This window comes from Centroberyx gerrardi, unplaced genomic scaffold, assembly GCF_048128805.1.
Source record: "Centroberyx gerrardi isolate f3 unplaced genomic scaffold, fCenGer3.hap1.cur.20231027 Scaffold_178, whole genome shotgun sequence".
NCBI lineage: Eukaryota > Metazoa > Chordata > Actinopteri > Beryciformes > Berycidae > Centroberyx > Centroberyx gerrardi.
The window spans coordinates 1-23,095 of record NW_027605342.1 but is presented as its reverse complement, the minus strand read 5'-3'; the positions used below and the strand labels follow the sequence as shown (position 1 = coordinate 23,095).

Sequence of the window (23,095 nt, the reverse complement as noted above, 5' to 3'; positions counted from 1 at the left end):
TGTGTCTGTGTATGTGCACGCGAGCTTGTGCGCGCCCTTGGCTGTGCGTGAGCGCGTGCGTGTGTCATATGAAAATCAGACGTAGCCTAGATTTCTCGAGTGACCTGCTCGCAATGTAATTACGAGACCAGCGGCTACAGTAGAAATTAGGTTGAAAACAACAAGAAGCACCGTCGCGTGTTTTGGATTAGAGTCGAGGAAAGCATTTTATACAGCATTTTGCCCCAATGTGTGTGTGTGTGTGTGTGTGTGTGTGTGTGTGTGTGTGTAGGTGTGTGTGTGTGTGTGTGTGTGTGTGTGTGTGTGTGTGTGTGTGTGTTGGTAAAGTCTATTCCGTACAATCAAGGGGAGGAAGAGGTTTCTGTGTCAGGTGGAAATGGTAACATGCATGGGTCAGTGTGTGGGTCAGATGCAACTGCATTGTTTAGTGTGTGTGCGTGTGTGTGTGTGTGTGTGTGTGTGTGTGTGTGTGTGTGTGAGAGAGAGAGAGAGAGAGAGAGAGAGAGAGAGAGCGAGGGAAAGAGAGAGAAAAAGAGAAAGAGAGAGAGAGAGAGAGAGAGAGAGAGAGAGAGAGAGAGAGAGAGAGAGAGAGAGAGAGAGAATGGGGAGGCAGGACCTTGTGTGGCATATTCGTTTATAAAAACTCACGTTATGTTCTTTGTGCATATGGCCGGGCAAATTCAATTAGAGCCATTTTCAAAGCCCTAATGTTTCTCACAGTGGCACGGTTTGTTTAGTGGTTTTGCAGTGGCAGCGCTGGTAGTACTGGCTGCTAATAACATGGTGAAACTGTGGAGGATTTTCTTTTTTTTTTTTTATTTTACCCGGAAGGTGGGCTGCGGCCGGGAGTGGCAGAGCTCTGGAGCCGGTCTACCCCCACAGGAATGCGGATTGTCTCAGATCTCCGTGCCGCCCCCCTCGCCTCCTCTCTGCCATTCAAAGCAGCTAATTGTAGGGGACACAAAGCGAGCACGACTGCAGACTGTCTGCTGCGAGACCCAGGCATTTTCTTTACAGGGAGGCTGGAGTCAAGTCAAAGGCAGAGGGCTGTTCTGCACTAAAATAAAGTCTGAATGGAAAAATAGCATGGTGATGATCGTGGTGGTCAGTAGTAGGCCAAGTAACAACAACAATAAATTAAATCATGATAATAATGATAATAAAAAATGAATAAATAATAATAATATAAACACTTGGTTGCTATATAATCGTATATATAGGCTATATAATAACTATAGTAATCCTATAATAATTTTAGAAGAAAAAAGACAAAAAGAATTAGAAGGATACTATTAAAATATCAGAGCAAAATAATGTAATATAGCCTACTATAAGAATATTATAGGATTATTATAGCGATACCATAGAAGATCATAAAATCATGCCATGAAAGTGGCTACTATTGAGTGCCACAGACACATAAGTAGCCTATAGAAATATTATAGGACAATTATAGTGATTCGTTAGAGAAATCACAATAATAGTTCAGACAAACCAAGAAACACCGATATTCATTTGACTTCGCCTATGTGTAATTATTATGGCTTACCATCTGTTGTCTGACATTGACCTATATTGAATTTTCACAGCAATTTATTTACAAAAAAAATAATTAAATGTGTTTTGATACGTCTGTTTAATTAAGTGGCAAATTAGCATTCCATGGGTATTGTTTTCTTCCATGAGTGTAATACAGGCTGCGCGTGCTGCAGCATCCTAAAAACTAAAAAAAAACAATGAGGAATTCTTCACATAAAGGCAGATATTTTTTAGCCCCCTTGTGTAATGAAAGTCAATTAAGTCGCTCAGAACGAGTTTGTCTGAGGCGTCTGCAGACATGATCACCCTGAGAGTTTTGCGGTTTAAAAGACACACAGTCAAAGAGATAAATATAGACCGTGGGTGTTTTGGCCAATTCAAAATAGTTAGATTGATCATTTACACGAGCATTACGATTTACGGCACTTTCTAGATAATTCATCTTAATATTGAGCAGCTGTGATTTACAACCTTGGGTGAAAATGTCGCCTAAGGCTTACAAACATTTTTTTTTCTCAGTAAGCCCTTGTCGTGATTTTCAGTGCAAATAACTGAGGGTTAGAATAACAAGAAACTGCAGTGAGGCCGAAAGTCAGATACTGAAAGTTTTCAAAGTCCATTGTCCATTTAAACGTTTAATAGTCTTCCAAAATGCAATAAATTACATGCACACATTTACACATTTTACACGTTTCTTCTATGACTGTCATCAAATACATTGCATATTCCTCTGAAATTTAAACACGAGTCCCATAGAAGGAAGAAAAAAAAAATATTTGAAATGAACAACAGGTTTTCAATATAACGTCCCCGCTCCAAGAGCCAAAGAGTGCTGTATCGAGTTCGGGGTCTGCAGGTGGGAATTCATGGAGCCGCCGGCCGCGGAGGTGTACCATGACCCCGAGCTTTCCAAAAAGTTAGAGGCCGTCGTGTTGATGCTTTGAGGCTGTAGGCTGTGGGGCCTGGACGGGCCCTGTGTGTCCCAGACGGCCGGGGACTGTGGAGAGTTGCAGGCCATGGGGTCGCTGGAGCTGGGGCTGTGCTCCGGGGGAAGCTCGCCGTTTTTCATGATCTTCTTCAGCTTCGATCTTTTGTTCTGGAACCAGATTTTGACCTGGAAAAGGTTGAATAAACGGGACTATTAAAATCTCATATATAACCGCACAAACAATGGCACAGAAATAGCATGACTTAAAAGACGCACAGTGCGTCAAGGCGCACAGCGTTTGGACAAAGCTCGCCAAATGCGCCATGCTTTAGTTCGAGAGCCAAGGAGGGTGATAAGACTCCTTCACATCTTTAACATTTGAACAAAAATACGACACTTTTCTACAGTTTAATGAAACAGGGTAAGAAAGTATTTATCTATAATCCCACCTGTGTTTGCGTGAGTCCCAGTGAGGCCGCCAGCTCGGCTCTCTCCGGCAGCGCCAGGTACTGTGTGTTCTGAAACCTCCGCTGCAGGGCGGCCAGCTGGAAGCTGGAGTAGATCGTCCGGGGTTTTCTCACTTTCTTGGGTTTGCCGTTCACCATCCTCACCTCAGGCTCTGCTACCTCTTTTTCTGTTCAAAATAAATAGAAAAAAAAATAAAATAAGCATGATTGCCCATCACAAACTGCAGCATCTTTTTTTTTAAACATTTTGTGTTGCTCATCGCCCATCCCTTAAAACCAGAATAACCTCCATTTCACCAAAACCAAACATGCAAACCAAACGAAAGGAAGATAAACGCAGGTTGGCAGAAAAAAAAAATGAAATTATAGCCTGTATCCTCATAATATTTGAAAATCACATCAACTCAAGTGGTGTTTGAATGAGACTAAAACTAAAGGAAAAACCCTTTTGCAGAATTTATTCGTTTTAATTTAACAGCCGCACAGATTGCGAACGCATTTCTGCATTTCTTATTCAAGAGGAACAATCAGAAACAAATCCATTAGAAGGGATGATAATATGAACAAATATTAGCGAGTATCAACTATAGCCACGTGACTAGTTATAATAATCTGATGTTATTATTATTATTATTATAACGAAAAGCAGGCCCGTACCTTGCGGACTCGGCTGGGCTTGTACTCTGCTGTAAGTCCCGGCGTACTGGTGGTAGGCAGAGGTCGTGTACGAGCTGTAATCTGGGTAGGATTTTGTCGAGTAATTTCCAGCGGATCCGTTTACGCCGTGGTACTGGTACTGATAGGCGTTCAGAGGCTTCCCGTACGAGGTCGAGTTGGGCGAACAGTAGCCGTGAGTGACTCCACCGGCGGGACTGTAGTAGCCAGAATCCGTGGCGGTGGACTCGGGTAAGGTAGGAGATTCCTGAGATGGATGATGCATGGTGGAGAGTTGAAAGGAGCTCTGGAAATCTGCGGGTTTGACACTCGGGATCCTCCGGTCGAATACTCCAGTCATACTTCGAAGGGCAAAAGCGTGGTTTTAGTTGTATTTCGTTAGTAAAAACAGGGCAGTCTGACTCCAAAGTGGTGGGAAAACTACACTGGCATTGTTGAAGGGCTCTCGCGCCGTCGGGCTCTGGTGAAGACTGCAGCCAGCCCCGCAGCACAGACTTGGTTAAATCCTAAATTGCGCTCTTACGCACTGCAGGGAGGATCTGGTTCCATTGGCCAAGGCGCACACAGACACAGCTACACCCAATTCACTAGGCCAGTCTGCCTATAGGGGGAAAACCACTCAGGCTATATGGCTGCATTGTTGTGTTGTTACCATCCATCAATGGGAGCAATTAAACTGCTGGTCATGTCGCGCATCGACGTTTTCAGAAGGCTGAATTAAAATCCAGAGGGACAAAACCACATCAAGAAAAGGCCTCCTGCTTTAGGATTGACCTAATTTGTATTATTTTTTCAATAAAATCAACGACTAAAATCACACATAAGACATTATTTAATATAGTGATTTAGGCTAACCAACCCCCATGTTATGGAATGAAATCAAATGTTCAATCGCATGTCATATTGCAGAAAAAAGACTTAAACTATAATACATAAAAACAGAATGATTTTATTATTCGGCTGATATTATTTTATATTTGTTATCAGGCATATACACCTGATGGGAAATTCGATAGCATATAGCCAAAGCAGTGCTATCTTCATAAAATGTGGAAAATATAGGCCTATAAATCTATCTAATAGCCTATCTAATATCAAATGTTTAATATCTAACCCAGTTACTACTATGTAATAATTATCATACAGCCTACATTAGTTGTCTCTCACCCAAACCCACTTTTCAAATCCACTATGTTCGATAGGTCTATCATTGAAAATAATGCCAAAATTGCCCAATTTCCCCAAGGGGATCATTAAAGCTTCATCTTATCTTATCTTAAAACCTACTGCCAAGCGTGCAAAATCAATTCAGCCCGCCAGTCGACACATTCAGTGGTAAACAGCGCCGCCCAGTGAGCAGATATAGTAGTTACAAACCAAGCGCACCCACGACTGAGCCCCTCAACACTTTGAAACTGGAGAGAGAAAAAACGGATGATGAACAAATGTTTGGTTCTCACGTTTAAAGTAGAGAAAGAGTGTTTGTAAATTGAACACAATAGGTTGTAATACAAAAGTACAGCTTAATGAGAGCACAAACTACAACCAAGAAACTCAAATATACAGTATTTGTAACAGGTGTGAGGATGAGTAGGCTATTCACAGTTATAGTAGGCCTACCGCTATGGATACATTACATTACACAACGGATAAAGGAATGCAAAACTATGCAAACTGAAAAATGAGACAACATTGTAGACCAGGGTATATGAGCCATACATGTGAACTGCTTTCAGTTTCGAGTTTGACAATATGACGAAACATATAAGCCACTCTCAACATAAATCATAATTATAAAGAGGAACGGGGAATAATGTGGGATATTAGGTACAGGCATATTTGTTTAAAGAACTCAAACGGTCTTGGTTTGTTATGCTGCTATATTTTCAGATCGGTTATTCAGTATTAATGTGTTCTTTCTAAGCATTTACCCCTACCTCTAATTAGCAAGTTTTATTTTTAGACATAAGAGTGGATATAGCGAGATCTGCGAGCATGTACAATCAGAAATGCTGGAGTTTACCTGTCTTAACTGATATTATACATAGTATACTGTATGTTATGTGGTAAAAAGGGAACCATCCCTAAACCTTGAACTGATTGTCAAATTATCTTCAAAGACAACGTCAAAACGAATAATCCGTTAGTTTTTTTGAGAGAACATTTTGGAACATGATGTAGCCTGCAAAATATTTAAGATCCTAAATGAGTAAAAAATTCACGTTACTTTAGTAGTATTACTTCTATCTAAATAAATAAAATATTCCACAGCTCTTTCCGCCTCTAATAATGAGACTATAGATGCATTTATGAGTGATAATCATTTCGATATAATAACAATGATGATAATAAATCAATATATCAATTTTACAATGTACCCCGGAAATATTCCCCCTTTTGGGGCACACGACAGTGAGATCTTCTTCCTGTGCTTTCTTGTTTGTTGACAAGTTGCTAGCAACTTGATATATCGGTTTGTGGTCCTTGTTTTTTTACACTAGGTCAATGTTGCTGCGTATGTGGCATATCAACACTTTTTAATGCGTGAAAAGAGCGTTTTATCCCTGCGTTTTTCTAGTGTGGGTCAAGGCGGTGAGCGCGCAGTGTGCGTCTGACATCACTGAAGACCTTGGTCTCAATTACCAAGATAATTCCCTCCTGCTCACATTCACGAAAACCTTGTCCGCTAGACCGGAAATCAACTTGCACATTCAACATCGCAAATTTGGGATACACCTATTGATAGAGCTAGAAGTACAGCCTGATGCAAACAACAGCTAACTCATGCAAGAAGCTGTATAAATAAATATTCACCAGACGTCACCATACTACGCATGTGCGAAACAGGAGCACTACTAAAGTGTTTTCGCCAGTTTAAAAACCATGTCTAGGTGTCATAGCGTTATGTCTCACGGTCGATAGCTTACTAACAGCTTAAACATTACGCTGGAGGGCAAAATCAAATAAGCCCTTCACAGAAAAAAAAAAATATTGGACCGAACGTGAGACTCTCATCGACTCAACAGCAAAGAAGAAGCGGTCTTGTCTGTCCGACGGGATTTAAGCGAAGACGGAAGTACACGGGAGGGAAACCTCTCGCGTTGCCTGGATAGTTTCTGTGCTAGCTTTTCTCTCGGCTCCCGTTTTGTGTGTTGGGGGGATGGGGCCGTGCCGAGGATGAGAAAGCTCTCGTGGTGCAAATATTTACCACTTGACTAACTAAAAATCTTTGTTTCCGAACTGGGCTTCCCTCGCTCTTTTATATAGAAATACTTTTCGGCCACGTATGTGTTTGGGAGGCATTTGGCAAGAATAAAGTGGAGTATCCGTACGTCCACGGCACACGCTTAAATCGACAAAATGTATTCCTCTGCTGGAGGTAAGTTGTGCAGCTAACGTCGGCTAGGTAATGCAGCTAGCTAAAAACTCAACGATGGTTCCAACGTTTTAGTGCTTTATCTGTGCATGCAGTGAGCAATCGCTGAAATAAAGGCTCAGTTTTCTCATTCTGTGTCGTTGTTTATTGTAAAACTCAACCGATCCTTTGCATAAGAACATTTCGTCCCAACCAAACTAGAAGCAGCAGTAGTAGTAGAAACAAGCTTAGCTAGCATCCAACAACAACAAGCTGCTGCTAGCTAGCTTTACAACGTTCCCCGACCTTGTTATTGTTAGCTAGCTTTCCAAGATAATTGCTTAGTGTGCGGTCGAGCGATTAAGCTTCATTTTTCTGTAAAATGAAAGATTTCACTAATTCAGAGCAGTATTTTGCATCTAAGAAGCGAATTGAACATTGAGACACAATGTTTAGCGACCATACTATATAATCTCATAACCGATCCTAGCTAGCGTTAGCTTCCGTTAGCTAACTTTAATTCAGTTGTTTTCTGTCTGTTTTGCCCACGATATAAGTTACTTATGTAATCGCTATATCATTTTATTATGGAAATTGTGGCATTAAACATTACGAAATTATGGATAATTGTACACACAGATGTCAAAAGATAAAAACTATGAAGATGAAAGTGGCTAATGTGAATTAGTCCAACTTTGACTGTATTCAGCCATTAAATGTAACAGACTCTAACGTTACATGACTAGTAAGCAAACTTAAGGTTTTTGAAAATTATAACGTTAGACCCCTAGTTTTATTTCTAAGTTTTGTTCCCTTCGTTGTCATACTGAGACTAACGTCATTGAGCACATATTGGCCTCCTAATTTTCCTCGACTTTGTCTAGGGTTATTTTCCTTTTCATTCAAATTAAATGTATTGTTTTAGGGGTTGTTCTTTTTATGTTACAGCTGGATGCAGCTCTATTTCTTGTCCTTTCTGTAATACTAATGATGTGTAGCACAGGCTAATTTCCAGGAGAATGGGTGGCTTCAGGAGGGTCTGATTGCCAGGTTGCTGGACTGCTTGTGTGTGTATATTGATAAGAGTTTTGAAAAGTCGCCCTTAGTTGTGAACGATAGTGTTTGGGTGCAGATAAGAGAGCAAAATGATGAATGAAGAAAGTATTTGCTCTGGAAATGTACAGGGTTTAGCAGCACTTTGTGCTTTCCTTCTTCCTGGCCATTTGCTACTTGTTCATGTTAACTTTATAAGACAGTCAAACCTAGACTACTAACCTGTTTAAATTGTTTTTTAACCCTCTATTTACAACAATCTCAAGCGTCTGTCAAGCCCAATGGAATGTATGAGAAAGCATAACATGTAATTTGTGTCTTCTTTAGCTGCTGAGATGCTTGAGGGACCCCATTCCTCTGGGTCAATAGGCTCTGGTAAGCTTTTTCCATATTTGGGCTTTAAAGCCTAACGCTGGTCCCACTATTGGTCCCAGTGTAATTGACAACACAATGCTTTTTCTGCTTTCTTCAAGCATCACAGTAAGCATTCATCTAAGTCGTACAATTTATCCTTCTGACTGAATAATGAAATTGTCCAGGAAATGGGACGCAGCTGATTTGTCAACATAACTGAGATTCTAAATAAAAGACTACGTCACAGTAGATAGTCAATTTCCTCTAAATGCATCCCATTTTAAGCTTTGAATGGTTGCGTACTTTTATACACCAAAGGCCATTCAATAATTACTACCGGATATTACTAGGTTTTATGGGTGTTATTCTATTTGAGTGAACAGAGCTGTTGGTCAAAGATAAGGTGCCAAAGGGAGTGTGCTCTGACAGTCGCACTGTTGCCTTATTCAAGTTGCAGATATGAGGCTACTTGGTTCAACATGGTCAACCAAAGATGAAACATTTATGCATCTTCTGACTCACTAGAAAAGCACAAAGCATGGTTGAGCACATAAAAAAATAAGAAATCTTCAAGTGTAACTGATACAGGCTGGTTCGGAGTAGAATATGTAGGATTTGGCTTGGGTGGAAAACTCTTAATGGATTTGTAATGGGTTTACCTAAGATCTTTGGAAATGTCAGAGGTGCCTATATAATGTGATTGTTAACATGTTATTTGTCTCTTTCCTACCCTTGACCCCTCTGATTTAGACCCGCCATCTCCCCCGGTGCCAGAATATGTGTTCAAGCCGCCATCACGGCCAGACTTTGGCACCATGGGCAGGACAATCAAGCTGCAGGCCAACTTCTTTGAGATGGAAATCCCCAAACTGGAGGTGTACCATTACGACATTGACATCAAGCCTGAGAAATGCCCCAGAAGGGTCAATCGGTACGCATGGGTGTATTGATCACAAGGCAGTCCTGTTTACACTTGGCAACTGGGAGATCAGTGGCTTTCCATTGGTAATGATGTCCCAGTCAGTGTGGTGATTTGCCCGTTTCATTTTGTTTCTCAGTGAAATTGTGGAGCACATGGTCCAGCACTTTAAAACACAGATCTTCGGGGATCGAAAGCCAGTGTATGACGGGAGGAAGAATCTCTACACAGCCATGCCCTTGCCCATAGGAAGAGACAAGGTATGTTTTTTTTTAGCACAGTCTCCAGTTGTGGGGAAATTGCTTAAACTATGTTTGGTTGGTCTTCAGGACAATATCACAGCATTCCCTCTGTCCTGTTCTCTCCAATCCCATCCACTGCGCAGGTGGAGCTTGAGGTGACCATTCCTGGTGAAGGCAAGGACCGCAGCTTCAAAGTGGCCATCAAGTGGGTGTCCTGCGTTAGTCTGCAAGCTCTGCATGAGGCACTGTCAGGACGGCTACCCAACATCCCCTTTGAGACCATCCAAGCCTTGGACGTGGTCATGAGACATTTGCCCTCTATGAGGTCAGTCTTTCATTGTTGAACATTGATTCGTATGTGGGTGATGAGTTTTTTTTTTTATAGGTTGTGGTTCATGACCTATTTGTATTAAAGTGTATCTAGTTAGGAATAGATGGTAGTTACAGTACTTATCCACAGCGATCCCTACTGTCCTTCAGTTCTATCCTGACACCTATCACAGATCTGATTTATTTGAGGCATTTATTCGATGTCAAAGCCTGCTGACCATCTCATTCTCTGTCTCTCCAGTTTTTCCTAACTGCCTCTCCTTTAAGCTGTCCGGTGGCCAGCTTCTTTTGCTAAAAACATGTTAATCAGGTTTTATTGTCGACCGTTTTCTGTTACAGGTATACCCCTGTGGGCCGCTCTTTCTTCACTCCCTCAGAAGGATGTTCGAACCCTCTTGGCGGGGGCAGGGAGGTGTGGTTTGGCTTCCACCAGTCTGTCAGGCCTTCCCTCTGGAAAATGATGCTCAACATCGATGGTAGGTTTCATATTGTTTGTGTACCGCTTGCATGAGGGGAAGCCGTTTCTGTGAATCTCATTGCCGTGTTTTTGTTTTGCAGTTTCGGCCACTGCATTCTACAAAGCCCAGCCTGTAATTGAGTTCATGTGTGAGGTCTTGGATTTCAAAAGCATTGAAGAACAACAGAAGCCCTTAACTGACTCTCAGAGAGTGAAATTTACAAAGGAAATCAAAGGTAATCATTGTTAATTTGTTAGTGGCCAATGGAGTCTTTGCTTGTCATTTAGATTTTTAAGTTGTTTATTTGTTTCTTTATTTGTTAAGGTGAGATGTATTGACAAGCCTCTTGGGTTTTTACCTGCTCACCTGCATAATTTAGTAATTTGTTTCTTCTTTCTATGCTTTTTATGGTTTAATTTTCTTTGGAAATAAACTAAACTTAAAAAGTTATGAGCTAAATCTTTTGCCACATGCCCATTTACCAACTTGAAGCAGTTTTTTTTAAAGTCATATGGCAAACGTGGTCATCCTGTATTGTGATCCCCCCCATCCAGGTTTGAAGGTGGAGATCACCCACTGTGGACAGATGAAGAGGAAGTACAGAGTGTGCAACGTGACCAGAAGACCAGCCAGCCACCAGACGTAAGAATGCTCTACCATGTTTTTTTCTTCATGTTAAAGATCCTAAGATTTACAGTAAATCAGTAATAGCTGGTGGATATACTAAAAGAATTCGCCTCATTATTTACATGTTTGGTATATTGAAATACTGGACCAAAACATCTAACATGCATAAATGTTTAATTTGCTGTTGAAATGTGTTTTTTTTTTTTTTGGCTTGGCTTCATAAATGTGACTCACTGATGAGCTCAGAAGATGACTATTGTAAATTCTTTGGAAGACGGGTTTTGTCTACGATATTCTTCATTGACTAGGGAACAACCTTGCCCTTTGCGGACAAGACAGGGAGCTGCTGTATTTTTCCCCTCTCTTATTTGTCTGGTGTGTGCTCTCCTCAGGTTCCCCCTGCAACAGGAGAATGGCCAAACTATTGAATGCACAGTAGCACAGTACTTCAAAGACAAGTACAAGCTGATCCTGCGGTACCCCCACCTCCCATGTCTCCAGGTGGGACAGGAGCAGAAGCACACCTACCTGCCTCTAGAGGTACGCAGCCACCGACCTCTGACGCTTATTTACTTTTGTTACAGACTTGATTCACTATTGAGTTTCATCAAAAGCCATCAGAGGTCCTTACATGTTTTGTTTCTCATCGGTCTAGGTGTGTAACATAGTGGCAGGCCAGCGCTGCATCAAGAAGCTGACAGACAATCAGACCTCCACTATGATCCGTGCCACAGCCCGATCGGCGCCCGACCGTCAGGATGAGATCAGTAAATTGGTGAGTCCCTCTGAGATGATGGCTGTGGATTGTTGTAACTCTGAGAGATATTTACTGCTGCATGTAACAGAAGTTAGCAGTTTGCCTGCAGGCCCAGAAAGTCTTAAACTGTTGGCAACTTTTATCTAAACTCAAGGCTTTAAAATTTCTTCATTACAGTTGAATAAAGCATTTTAAGTCTTAAATTCAGTTTAAGAGGTCTTAAATATGTTGTGGTTTCTTGGTGCTCTGTTTTCCATTGAGAAATCAGCCCAGTCACACAGACCTAGGTCTACAGTTGTGTTCATTTTCATGTTTAGATTGGTCTTATATTTCATTCTAATTTACTTTAAAAAGGTCTTAAAAACTGTTAAACTTGATGAAATCCTGGCATCCTGATTAGGTAGCAGGTTGACCTTACAAACGATGAGCAGAGTGGAAACTTCTGTTGAAGATTTTCCCCTGAATTATAAATATTCACACTGCAGTCTTAATGTAATTTTGATTTCTTACTGCTTCGACTTTTGTTGTATTTTCCAGATGAGAAGTGCCAACTTTAACACTGACCCTTATGTTCGGGAGTTCGGAGTGATGGTGAGGGATGAGATGACGGAAGTGAACGGCCGCGTCCTACAGGCACCTTCCATCCTCTATGGAGGCAGGGTATGTTGATCGCCAGAGCCTGGATGGGTCGATGGTGGCCTGAAGACAATATGCTTTTCATCCACAACATATTCCATTTGTTGTTCTAAGGTTATATCAAAGTGACTTCATGCAACTGACACTACCCAATGTAAGCTTGCTGTTATCATAATTTGCAGAACAAAGCAATAGCCACACCAATCCAGGGAGTATGGGACATGAGGAACAAGCAATTCCACACCGGCATCGAGATCAAAGTGTGGGCCATCGCTTGCTTTGCCCCACAGAGACAGTGCACTGAACTCCTGCTCAAGTAAGTGTGATACATTGACATTTGAACAATGTCTTCATTAAACATTTTTGATGATATATGTATATAAATAGTAGACATTTAGAATTCCTATCACATGGAACTTTTTCTGCCAAATGCACGATTCAAGTATTTTGAGTTACTTGACTTGTTCTTGGTTTTGCATGTGAAGGTTGCCCATCACTTGCCATTTCATCCTCTGTTCATTCAGAATTCAAATGTCAGTTCGAACATGAGTCTGTTGTAACCCAAGCTGATGAACCCCACTGTGTAATTTTAGAACATTGCAATTTCCAATTTGGTACTTGTCTGTCTCAGAGCATTCACAGACCAGCTGAGGAAGATCTCGCGGGATGCGGGGATGCCCATCCAGGGTCAGCCTTGCTTCTGTAAGTACGCCCAGGGAGCCGACAGCGTGGAGCCCATGTTCAAGCACCTCAAGTACACCTACCAGGGCCTCCAGCTGGTGGTGGTCATCCTGCCGGGGAAGACGCCTGTCTACGGTGAGGAACCCAACTCCTACAGTTTGTTCTAGTTCTCCTGTCGTTTAGTGGGGAACGAGGTAGTGTACTTATTGCTGCAGGGGCCAGGGGTTAACAAATCAGTAGCCCACTACCACTCCTCACACCCAAAAACTCAAAATTTCGAAATTCCAGCTACTACAGTGACCAGGGATTAAATTCTCCGGTATTAGGACAGCCCGCCAAAGATTAAGACACTGAAAATCTGCAAGACACTGAAATGGGGAAACAGTTTTCCACAAGTGACTGCCGTCTAGATAGCTGTATACTGACACCTTTCCAGACGGCTCCTTTTTCATTTTTGTTTTTAATGTGGGATATTCTCCTCAATCTCGTCACCATATTGATGTTAGGAGACTTGTAGTTTACTATCAGACAGACTTATCTCCACACTAGGTGTTGGCGCCCTGCCAGGACAGGAGACTGGAGCTTTGCATTTGGTCCATCTCCACTTAGACTGTTGGTGTGAAAACAAGTGAAACTTAGGCTCCAAACTTCTACTACTTATGTACTTGTCTTAGTATGACATGCTTATAGACACCATTACACTCGTCAGTACTCTCTGTATCTCGTAGGCAGCCTCTATTCACCACCCCAAATGCTACACCTGATGATGCAGTCACAGGCCAAGCAGTAGCAAGAAATACTACAGCTTTAGTTTTTCTGGTTTCAAAGTCTCACAGTTTTATCTGGTGAAGAGAATGATTAGAGAATGATTAGTCTTGGGGCGAAATCAGTCTTTCTAGTCTTGCAGCTAGCTAGTCTGCACACGTTTGCAACTATGCTGTTGATGCTTTGATGCTTTGCTTTATTTATTCTTACACCATCCATTGGGTTGTAGATTTTCACACACTTTTTTTTTTTGGTGGTTGATGTTGGTGGTTAGTCTGTTGCTGATAATGACATCAAGATAGAAAACTTCTGTGGTCTGTTATCGACTGAAACTGGTGCTGTGAGGGTTGAAAGTGGCATATGTGAGTTAGGCAAACTAACCAGTGACAAAGACTTTTAATATTTTTATATCTAAAATCTCTGCCAGTAATGTTGTGAATTATTGGGTGTGTTCGTGAATTGGAACCGGTTACAGAAACAGCCTCTGATGACGGGGATGACGTAATGTTCGCTTGGTATGACTTTTCTAACTGTGACTGTCAAACATAATTAGCACATGTAGTTTGGTGGTAAAGGTTTGATGTGATTTCTGATGCTGCACGCTATTGAAAGAGGCAGTATGACACAGCGTATTATAAATCACAGGCAGGTAGCTATGAAATCATGGTTTCGGTTTTAGGTCAATTGTCTATCAATGCCAGTGGCGACATGTTTGATGTGGTGCCTGATGACCCAGATAAATCAGCTGAGCCCAGTTCAGGGTAGCTGTGAAGTGTGTGAAGTGTGTTTGTTTAGAAAGGTGACTATAGCACTGTTAGAATGGCGTGGTAGCGCCCCTTGGTTAGACTCACTCCATTGTTCAGCCATCTGTTACATAATAACTGACTCAGCAAATTATATCCCACCCCTACACAGTTACAACCAATTAAAAACAAACACTACCCTCAAAATACACCATGACACTATTTATTCTCACTATAGGCCAGAGTTTCCGTTATCCGGTAATTACTGTTTTTTTACCGGGAAAATCTGTTGAAGTCCGACATATTTAAATCTCTCCGGTCATAATGTCCGGGGGAAATAATTCCCTCTAAGGACAATTTGAATTGTATTAAAATAGGCTAAAATTAAATTTCCACATATCCTTCTATTAAAAAAATCACTGGGATCTCTCTCTCTCTTACAGTGGCACCTATAGTCACGGGCCTTTTGGATTTCATGGCCACAATCTTTGCTTACATAGGCACCTTCTACAGACTGGAGAGCCGCGGGTCTCCCATAAGCGAAATATCTTCCTCCTCATCTTCAGTCTCTCCGCCTGTAGCTTCAGGGCTCGTATTGTTGGTGTGTGGACTGTCCGACTCTGAGGAAGACGCACCGGTGTCACTCACGACAGGTCGTGCATCCACCGGCACCGGAGTTAAAAAGTAGTCTGATATTATATCAGTCCATTGCGCGTCAGTCGCTGCTCCTCTTACAGAAATTGAGTTTAGTAATCTAGCAATTTCTGCCTCACGGGAATTCATTTCTATGTCTTTCAATAATATCAATTCAATCTCTCTCTCTCTCTCTCTCTCTCTCTCTCTCTCTCTCTCTCTCTCTCTCTCTCTCTCTCTCTCTCTCTCTCTCTCTCTCTCTCTCTCTCTCTCTCTCTCTCTCTCTCTCTCTCTCTCTCTCTCTCTCTCTCCCCCTCTTTCTCTCTCTCACACACACACACACAGGTTGAGATGCCTGACAACTATGTTTTCCCGCGGATGAAACAATAATTTTGATTAGACAATAAAGTGAACGATGGTCAACCTGTTACTATGCAGATGTTCATTCATAATTTTAAGGGACACATAGAAGTGTTGCCAGGTTCTTGGCGACAAAACCCTCCCAGTGCCAATTAAACCCAACCCATAAACAGCCCAATGATCAACGAAACTAGTCCAAAATAACAAACCGATAACAAAACTCCACAATACAACCCTGACAAACTTTATAAACAGCGTTTTAAGTCCTACAGCATTTATAACATTTCCAAGTACATTGAAAACTGCGAACCTGGCAACATGAGGAATGCGAGCTTTGTTGACAAACTAAGCTAGTAGTTCTGCTTGTCACCCTACCTTTATGAGCTTCTAAACTATATTTAGCATTTGAATTTCACAATAATCTTTACACAGAATGAAAGCCAAGGCTTTATTTTATTAAAATCTGATGAAACCTCAAAACAGCCAAAAATTGATCTTTTCTCATAAAATCACGTTTATCCACAAATGCGCTGTTGCACCTTCCGACTGAAAATGATAGAACGTGTCACATATTTGACCGGAATTTCTCCCATTTGTCCGGGACATTGGACACGTGGACCGGCACCAATTTTTTCTAACGGAAACTCTGCTATAGGCTACATATGCAACAGTCATTCACAGTAGCAGTAGCCCCTGTCTTCAACATCTTCACCAATTCTTACCTTCTTCATCCCCCTGAGGGATAAATGATGTTTTGACCTGTATCAACTTCTAGTGCACATTCATACCGAGGTTTTGTGAGCTGACATTACTGACTTGTCCCGGTGTGTGTTGCAGCCGAGGTGAAGCGTGTTGGGGACACGGTGCTGGGCATGGCCACGCAGTGTGTGCAGGTGAAGAACGTTCAGAAGACCACGCCTCAGACCCTCTCCAACCTCTGTCTGAAGATCAACGTCAAGCTGGGCGGCGTTAATAACATCCTCCTCCCACAGGGCAGGTTAGTGAGGCCCCTACTAAACCCTGAGTGAAATCCTGAAATTAAATGGTTTGAATTGAAGCCTATATGTTCAGTGTTTAACCTTTAGCATTTTTTCTCCCAAATTATAAGAATATCATGTACTTGTGCCGAATTTCACTTGTACCCATGCACTCTGCATCCTCGTTCCAGGCCTCTAGTGTTCCAGCAGCCAGTCATCTTCCTTGGTGCAGATGTGACTCATCCACCTGCAGGAGACGGGAAGAAACCCTCCATCGCCGCTGTAAGTAACATCACACCGCACAGCAGCGCAGCATGAACTAGCCTCCACTAGTAACTTCTAAGTAAGGGCACGTTCATTAATTGTCGCACATAAATTGCATGATTTAATTAATTGAAGCAATTAATCCAAAGGTAGTCTGTTTTTAGGACACCTACTGTATACAAAGTAAATACATTTAATAAGCTGTAAAATAAGGCTTTCAATTACCTACACTGCAACAAAGGAGGAAAGGATGCAGTACATAGGCCTAACTAATGGCTTAAACTTTAGTGCATTGCTGTAAGCAAGATGGCAGATAATCACCACCTGTTAAGCACACACATAAATCCCCTTGGACACTTGGTTAGACATTAAGCGATACAAAGGCCCTTTACTTTTATGTGTCCACCTCTTTAATTTGTAGCATTGTTTAATAAGGCGTTTTCAGTCATTCCTTCTAATTGTAACTAAATAGTTGCTTTCCTCTCCAGGTGGTCGGCAGTATGGACGCCCACCCCAGCCGCTACTGTGCTACAGTGCGGGTCCAGCAGCACCGCCAGGACATCATCCAGGACCTGGCCACCATGGTGAGGGAGCTGCTCATCCAGTTCTACAAGTCCACCCGCTTCAAGCCCACCCGCATCATCTACTACCGTGACGGCATCTCTGAGGGCCAGTTCAACCAGGTGAGACACACACATATCCCTCTCATACCGGACTAGTGTGCTAGTGGGTTTGTGAAAGGGTCGACTCGGGGAAGTCGATCTTGGTCAAGATCGGGGTTGAGAGCTGGGTCAAACTCTGCTCTGCTTAGTGTGAAAGTGAGAAAGGGGTTATAGCTTTCAAAGAGAGATGAGCATTGCAATGTTGTCATAGCATTTTTTACCTGCCAAGAGCTGTTAATATGGCCTAGGCGCAATGTGTGAATTTCCTATATTTGTGTCAGTATGAATTGTGGGTTAGATGTGTAGGGTGTGGTTGGTCTCACTTGGTGATGAAATTTGTGTTTTTCCCTGTGAGCCCCAGGTTCTTCAACATGAGCTGCTGGCGATTCGCGAGGCCTGCATCAAGCTAGAGAAGGACTACCAGCCTGGTATCACCTTCGTGGTCGTGCAGAAGAGACACCACACAAGACTGTTCTGCATGGACAGGAATGAGCGGGTCAGTAGTGTTAAGTTCTGTCTTCTTCACTTTAAAATTAAAATTGTGTTATTGGCTTTCAAAAAAAGTTTTGCAAAAGGCAATTTGTTTGTGACGTCTTTGTCTCTTACTAAAGCGAAGTTTGCCATGGAAGCCATGTAATGAAGCAATCCTAACACACATCGCTGGAATTGGAACAAAAAATGGTATAATTTTATTTGCACTGAAACACTATTCTAACATTTTGGTGGGATTTCTGCAGGTTGGCAAGAGTGGCAACATTCCTGCAGGCACCACAGTGGACACCAAAATCACTCACCCATCGGAGTTTGATTTTTACCTTTGCAGTCATGCTGGTATACAGGTAAAAATTGCATTGGGAACAATGTAGTATATTTGAGGATGGGGCATCAAAAGATGGGAGCAGATTCAGTTTGTTTGCCCTAATTACATTGAATTTGGCTAGGCTTGGAAAATGCATTACATATTGCTCTTTAAATCAGCCAATAAACATTATGAATAAGTCACTAGTGATTGTCCAACGACCATTTCAACGGCTTGATCAAAAAAAATGTTCAATGCCGGATCAGGAAAGCGGTCACACGCATGCCGTAAAAAGTATGAGCGGATTTGTGGCAGCCAGCAGAACGTTAGTAGCATAGGCGGGTCGTCCATCTGGCATTGACAGATAATTTCTGACACTGTTTTGAATTTCACAGCCTATGATCATAGATTAGAACCAGTTATATATTATATATTGGACAGAAGGCAGAGCCTATGCTGCCGCAATGGAAAACTTTTCATGCAGTAGTACCAGTGGCAATAGGCGAGTAAGCACCTTAGTCGTCAAGCACACACTAACATGTAATTACTATGTTTGGATAAAACCTCTGATTTATTTACACACGGATAGGCCAGCAATGTCATGCTGCCATAAGGACAATCGGTAAAATTCCAATATAGCACTGTGTTTGCAATTGATGTTTTTTGTGCACTTTTACAACTTGGCTTGTTGTTAGTAGGAAGTCTGGGTAAAATGCATCATTTCAGTCGGCCGTTGGATCGGTGATCGGCTGATTACACTATTAAAAAATCTGCAGTTGGAATCAGCCCCAGATAACCGGAGCGGTGCATCCCTAATTGTTCCCCACTATTGATAATTGCCCCCCACTATGCATCGATCTCCATCTGTTCATTCATCCGTTCAGCCGGCACAACTGACATCTCATCGGATTGGATTTTGACAAAACTTAGGGTAATGGGCATCTCACTACTGCGTTCCAGCAGTTTCACAATTACACTGATTGGCCCAAGGGGCCTCTACAATTACAGGTCAAAACATTAAATATTATATTATTATTATAACCAGTCAGTCAAGTATATTTCAAGAGTTACAGTGCACTGAGTGATGGGTCCTCTTCAGTTATTCCTGTCCCACAAACACTCAACCACAAGGTGGCATATTTGTTTCTGATTGGCCCAGAGGTCGACCGTACCATTTGTTGGGGATGCTTACTGTTACCTTGTTAGCACTGAAGCAACACTTGTCCTCCGTAACCACTCCTTTCAGGGCACAAGCAGGCCATCTCACTACCATGTGCTCTGGGACGACAACCACTTCACTTCAGATGAGCTGCAGGTCCTCACCTACCAGCTGTGCCACACCTACGTGCGCTGCACCCGGTCCGTCTCCATCCCAGCACCAGCCTACTACGCCCACTTGGTGGCTTTCCGCGCCCGTTATCACTTGGTGGACAAAGAGCACGACAGGTAAGGAGCCAGACTGACGTTTGTCAGGTCTGACGCAGAGCAAGAAGACCCTGGTGTGCACAAGTTCTGTTAAATCAACAAGGAAGGGGGGTTGCTTTGTTGCTAGACAAGTGGTTGTTAAAGTGGGGCTTGGGGAACCTCAGGAGTCCTGGAGGAGTTTCCACAGGGTCCCCAGAAAAATGAGGAACAATTTACTATCATTTTTTATAGTTTATAGTCTATAGTTCTTAAGAAATTATTCCCATTAGAGAATGTAAAAGAATGACTGTACTAATCATGACTGTACTAATCATGACTGTACTAATCAGTCTCACTCTCACCACAATTATGTCCCCACATACACTGTAGACAGTTATACAAATCAACACTTACTCTATTTATTTATTTTTTCCGTTTCAGTGCTGAGGGCAGCCACACATCAGGCCAGAGCAACGGGCGTGACCAGCAGGCCTTGGCCAAGGCCGTTCAGATCCACCAGGACACCCTACGCACCATGTACTTTGCCTGAGTAAGCACAGGCCCAGGTTGGCGTGGGTGAGACCCCACTGCTCGAACCCACTACCCCTCGCTGTCTCACTGTCAGGTGTAGATACCATCACTGTGGTCTCACACAGTGATCCCCCTACCCAGCAGGCCTGTCACTTTCCCAATATGGCCACAATCGTATTTAAGCCCACATGTGCAAGCCCCTGACCCACCCAAACGTTCCAGCTATTAGACTGTAAGGCGCAAAAGAATTCCTCTATATTGGGGGTGTGGATGGCGGAGTTTTTATTTACATGTTGTGCATTAGTGTGTATTTGTAAATGTCGTGGGGAAATGTGTTTACAAAGTATGAGAGGAAAAGGTAGAAAGGTTTGTACACTGACAGAAAAAATCTACCATTTCTAAACTAGTGGGCAGTATCATCATACATTGGGTGTGGTTTAGAATTTAGAAGAAGCCGGTCACCCTCTTTCTCCTGTTGTCATTCTGTTTGATAGGGGCCTGGTGCTTGAACGGAGGAGGGGACATCAAAAGATGGGGGGGGCCCATTCACTGTTTATAGGCCTAATCATTTGCTCCTCTGACAAACATTATTTAACAGCCAATCAAAGCAAAGTGCACTGACCAGAATGGATACTTTAATCAGGACAAAAGTACTTAATATATTGAGGGTTGTGTCTCAAATCCTACTTTAATTTCTCACATAGTGCACTATGTGAAGAAAAGTGCCATTTGAGACCACCGTTGTGTTGACATTTCTATGTACAACTATGAATCAAGTGGCCCACATTGCTGGGTTTTCAGTATTTGTCCTTGATTGACACTGGTGACCAACACATTTTTATGCCAAATCTGGTGACAACTTGGTGAATGGTTTTTGCATCAGATTTGTATACGACCCTTTTAAACCAACACTTATTTTACTCTAGAAGAGGGCTTTTAATATTGATGAGATCGAAAGAACAGCAATTGTATGCTTTCCTGCCTCGCTTCTTACTTGGAACTGATTAAGTTGCATTAATAATCGAACTCCCATGCTGCCGAGAAATGGTCCATCGGGACTGGCTCCCGACAAGGACACCTTTGTAATGTACTCTGAGCCGTGTTGATACGAGATACATGATGTAGAAATCTACATAGGGGAACAATAATGAAATCTTGCGTGTCCCCATCTGTTTTTATAGTCTCTCTATTTTAATTTTAATCATTTTTGTAATGAATATGCATGTAGATGACTCACATATTTTTTAGACGTTTAGGTATTTGTGATAATTGTTTTTTTTTTTTCCTTTAGACGCATTAACCCTAGTTCAGTTGTTTTATATATCTATGGCAGCAAAATAGTCTTTCTGCAATGTCATTGTCAGAGCTGGATGTTGGTCTGGCATCTTGGTATCCAGGCATTCGGTACAGTAGAATGAGACCTGCAACATTTGCTTTAGTTTCAACAGAGCCTGGAGTGAAGAATGACAAAGAGTTTAATTTAATTGATCCAGATTCCCCAATACTCTTTCATTATAGATGTTGCTCCGTGAATTAGGAGCACTTGTCGTCGCACGAAAGCTTGGGTTTTATGCAAATTTATTTTTTGCGAGTCTTTATAGTATATAGAATTGTTGATTATAGGGTATATTTTGAATAAGCTTTCGGGGGAGGCTGTTGAAATTATTATAGAGGCAATTTTTTAAAATGACTGGCCCGTATGTAGTCTAAATTAACACTGTCTATTTGTATACACAGAACATAAATGCAAATATTCTATTGCCTTCCAAGACTGTCGCTGAAGTTTTACTAATAACCCTAGACATTTTCTAGCATCCCATCTAAGTTTTACTACTTACAAGTTGAGTTGGCGAATGTTCATATAGTCTTGATTGGAGGGGAATAATCTCTATTTTCTAACTATGCATAATTTTTAACCAAGAGATTTAGCAGTGGGGTTTCTCACATGAATTTGGGTCATTTATAGAGGTAGCTAATCAGGGCTTTTTTTTTGTTGTTTTTTTAGCATGTTGCATTTAGTAGCGTTTCTTAGTGCTTATCAGTATCTTCATGCCTTTGTAATGGTGTGAAGGATTTATGTCCTCATTTGTATTGTTGTAGATTTTATAGCACAAAAATTGGGTATATCCTTTGTAACACACAATCTTTCTTAGCCAAACAAGATTACAAACTTTTACATGATTACTATTCAAAAGAAATGGAAGCACAAAAGGACATCTTGATTCTAGGTGCTAGAAGTTTTCACTGTAAAGCCACCTTAAATCCTCACTGGACTGGTCCAAGAGGCTTTGAACTTGTTAGACGTATGCTAAAAGATGCTTAACCATTTTGAGGATCTTTTTCTCCCTCGATGACCTCTGTGTTACCCTCATTACTCATTACCTGTAAAGTAACTCGAAATCCGACTGACTGTGTTTGTGGGGCATTCTGAAAATCATGTACTTGATATTTACTGTTATGATGTCAATATTGTTCTTATCGGTGCTGGTCTCACAACATGTAAATTTGGATGCACTTTTGATAGCAGAAAGTTGGTATGATATGAATTCTATAGATTTTTGTTTCTCAATCGAAGCAGGAGGCTCGGCCATATTGTGTGACACTGGTGTAATTGTATGGAAATGGCCGTGTGTTCTACCTCTTGTTACCTGTTAAAGTGTTATGGTAACATCACACCGCTGGCCATTTCCTTATAATTACCCCTACTATCTATCTAATTGGCATCGTTTGAGCCTTGCATTGACATTCAAGGTTTTAAATGCTTGGTATGCATGATGGTGAACGTGCTTTCTCGATTTATGTAGTCGTTGTGTGACATTCATAGGTTTGCTCAAAATGCTAATTTCAAGAGAGAAAGTGGTTTATTTTATTCGTTTTTTTTTTCCTTTGAGGGATTTTGAGCGTTGAGCTGTACGACCAAATTCTTGAAATGTGTA

At 41.8% G+C, this 23,095-nt stretch overlaps 2 protein-coding genes across 2 annotated transcripts; one reads left to right on the top strand and one right to left on the bottom strand.

The window, feature by feature from the left end:
* Positions 1 to 2,154: 2,154 nt before the first annotated feature.
* Positions 2,155 to 4,152, bottom strand: LOC144538440 (homeobox protein Dlx5a-like). Its single transcript, XM_078282480.1, has 3 exons — positions 3,592 to 4,152; positions 2,917 to 3,101; positions 2,155 to 2,653 (listed from the first exon to the last, which is right to left on the bottom strand). The coding sequence occupies exons 1-3, from the start codon at positions 3,947 to 3,949 to the stop codon at positions 2,336 to 2,338; spliced, it is 861 nt and encodes a 286-aa protein (XP_078138606.1). The 5' UTR covers positions 3,950 to 4,152; the 3' UTR covers positions 2,155 to 2,335.
* Positions 4,153 to 6,969: 2,817 nt separating this feature from the next.
* Positions 6,970 to 22,915, top strand: LOC144538439 (protein argonaute-2-like). Its single transcript, XM_078282479.1, has 20 exons — positions 6,970 to 6,988; positions 8,345 to 8,392; positions 9,122 to 9,302; positions 9,430 to 9,550; positions 9,676 to 9,857; positions 10,202 to 10,338; positions 10,421 to 10,555; positions 10,875 to 10,962; positions 11,340 to 11,487; positions 11,603 to 11,722; positions 12,242 to 12,364; positions 12,523 to 12,656; positions 12,972 to 13,156; positions 16,360 to 16,519; positions 16,691 to 16,781; positions 17,252 to 17,446; positions 17,787 to 17,921; positions 18,163 to 18,264; positions 19,471 to 19,670; positions 20,070 to 22,915. Exons 1-20 carry the CDS (start codon positions 6,970 to 6,972, stop codon positions 20,176 to 20,178), a joined length of 2,613 nt encoding a protein of 870 aa, XP_078138605.1. The 3' UTR covers positions 20,179 to 22,915.
* The last annotated feature ends 180 nt before the right edge of the window (positions 22,916 to 23,095 follow it).

Excerpts from the sequence above, each read along its gene's own strand:
- LOC144538440 (XM_078282480.1), bottom strand. The coding sequence starts at position 3,949 with ATGACTGGAGTATTCGACCGGAGGATCCCGAGTGTCAAACCCGCAGAT. Across the intron at positions 3,102-3,591 it reads AGCCCAGCCGAGTCCGCAAG|AAAAAGAGGTAGCAGAGCCT; the intron begins GTACGGGCCTGC and ends TATTTTGAACAG. Across the intron at positions 2,654-2,916 it reads TGGGACTCACGCAAACACAG|GTCAAAATCTGGTTCCAGAA; the intron begins GTGGGATTATAG and ends AACCTTTTCCAG.
- LOC144538439 (XM_078282479.1), top strand. Across the intron at positions 9,551-9,675 it reads TGCCCATAGGAAGAGACAAG|GTGGAGCTTGAGGTGACCAT; the intron begins GTATGTTTTTTT and ends TCCACTGCGCAG. Across the intron at positions 18,265-19,470 it reads GCAGTCATGCTGGTATACAG|GGCACAAGCAGGCCATCTCA; the intron begins GTAAAAATTGCA and ends CACTCCTTTCAG.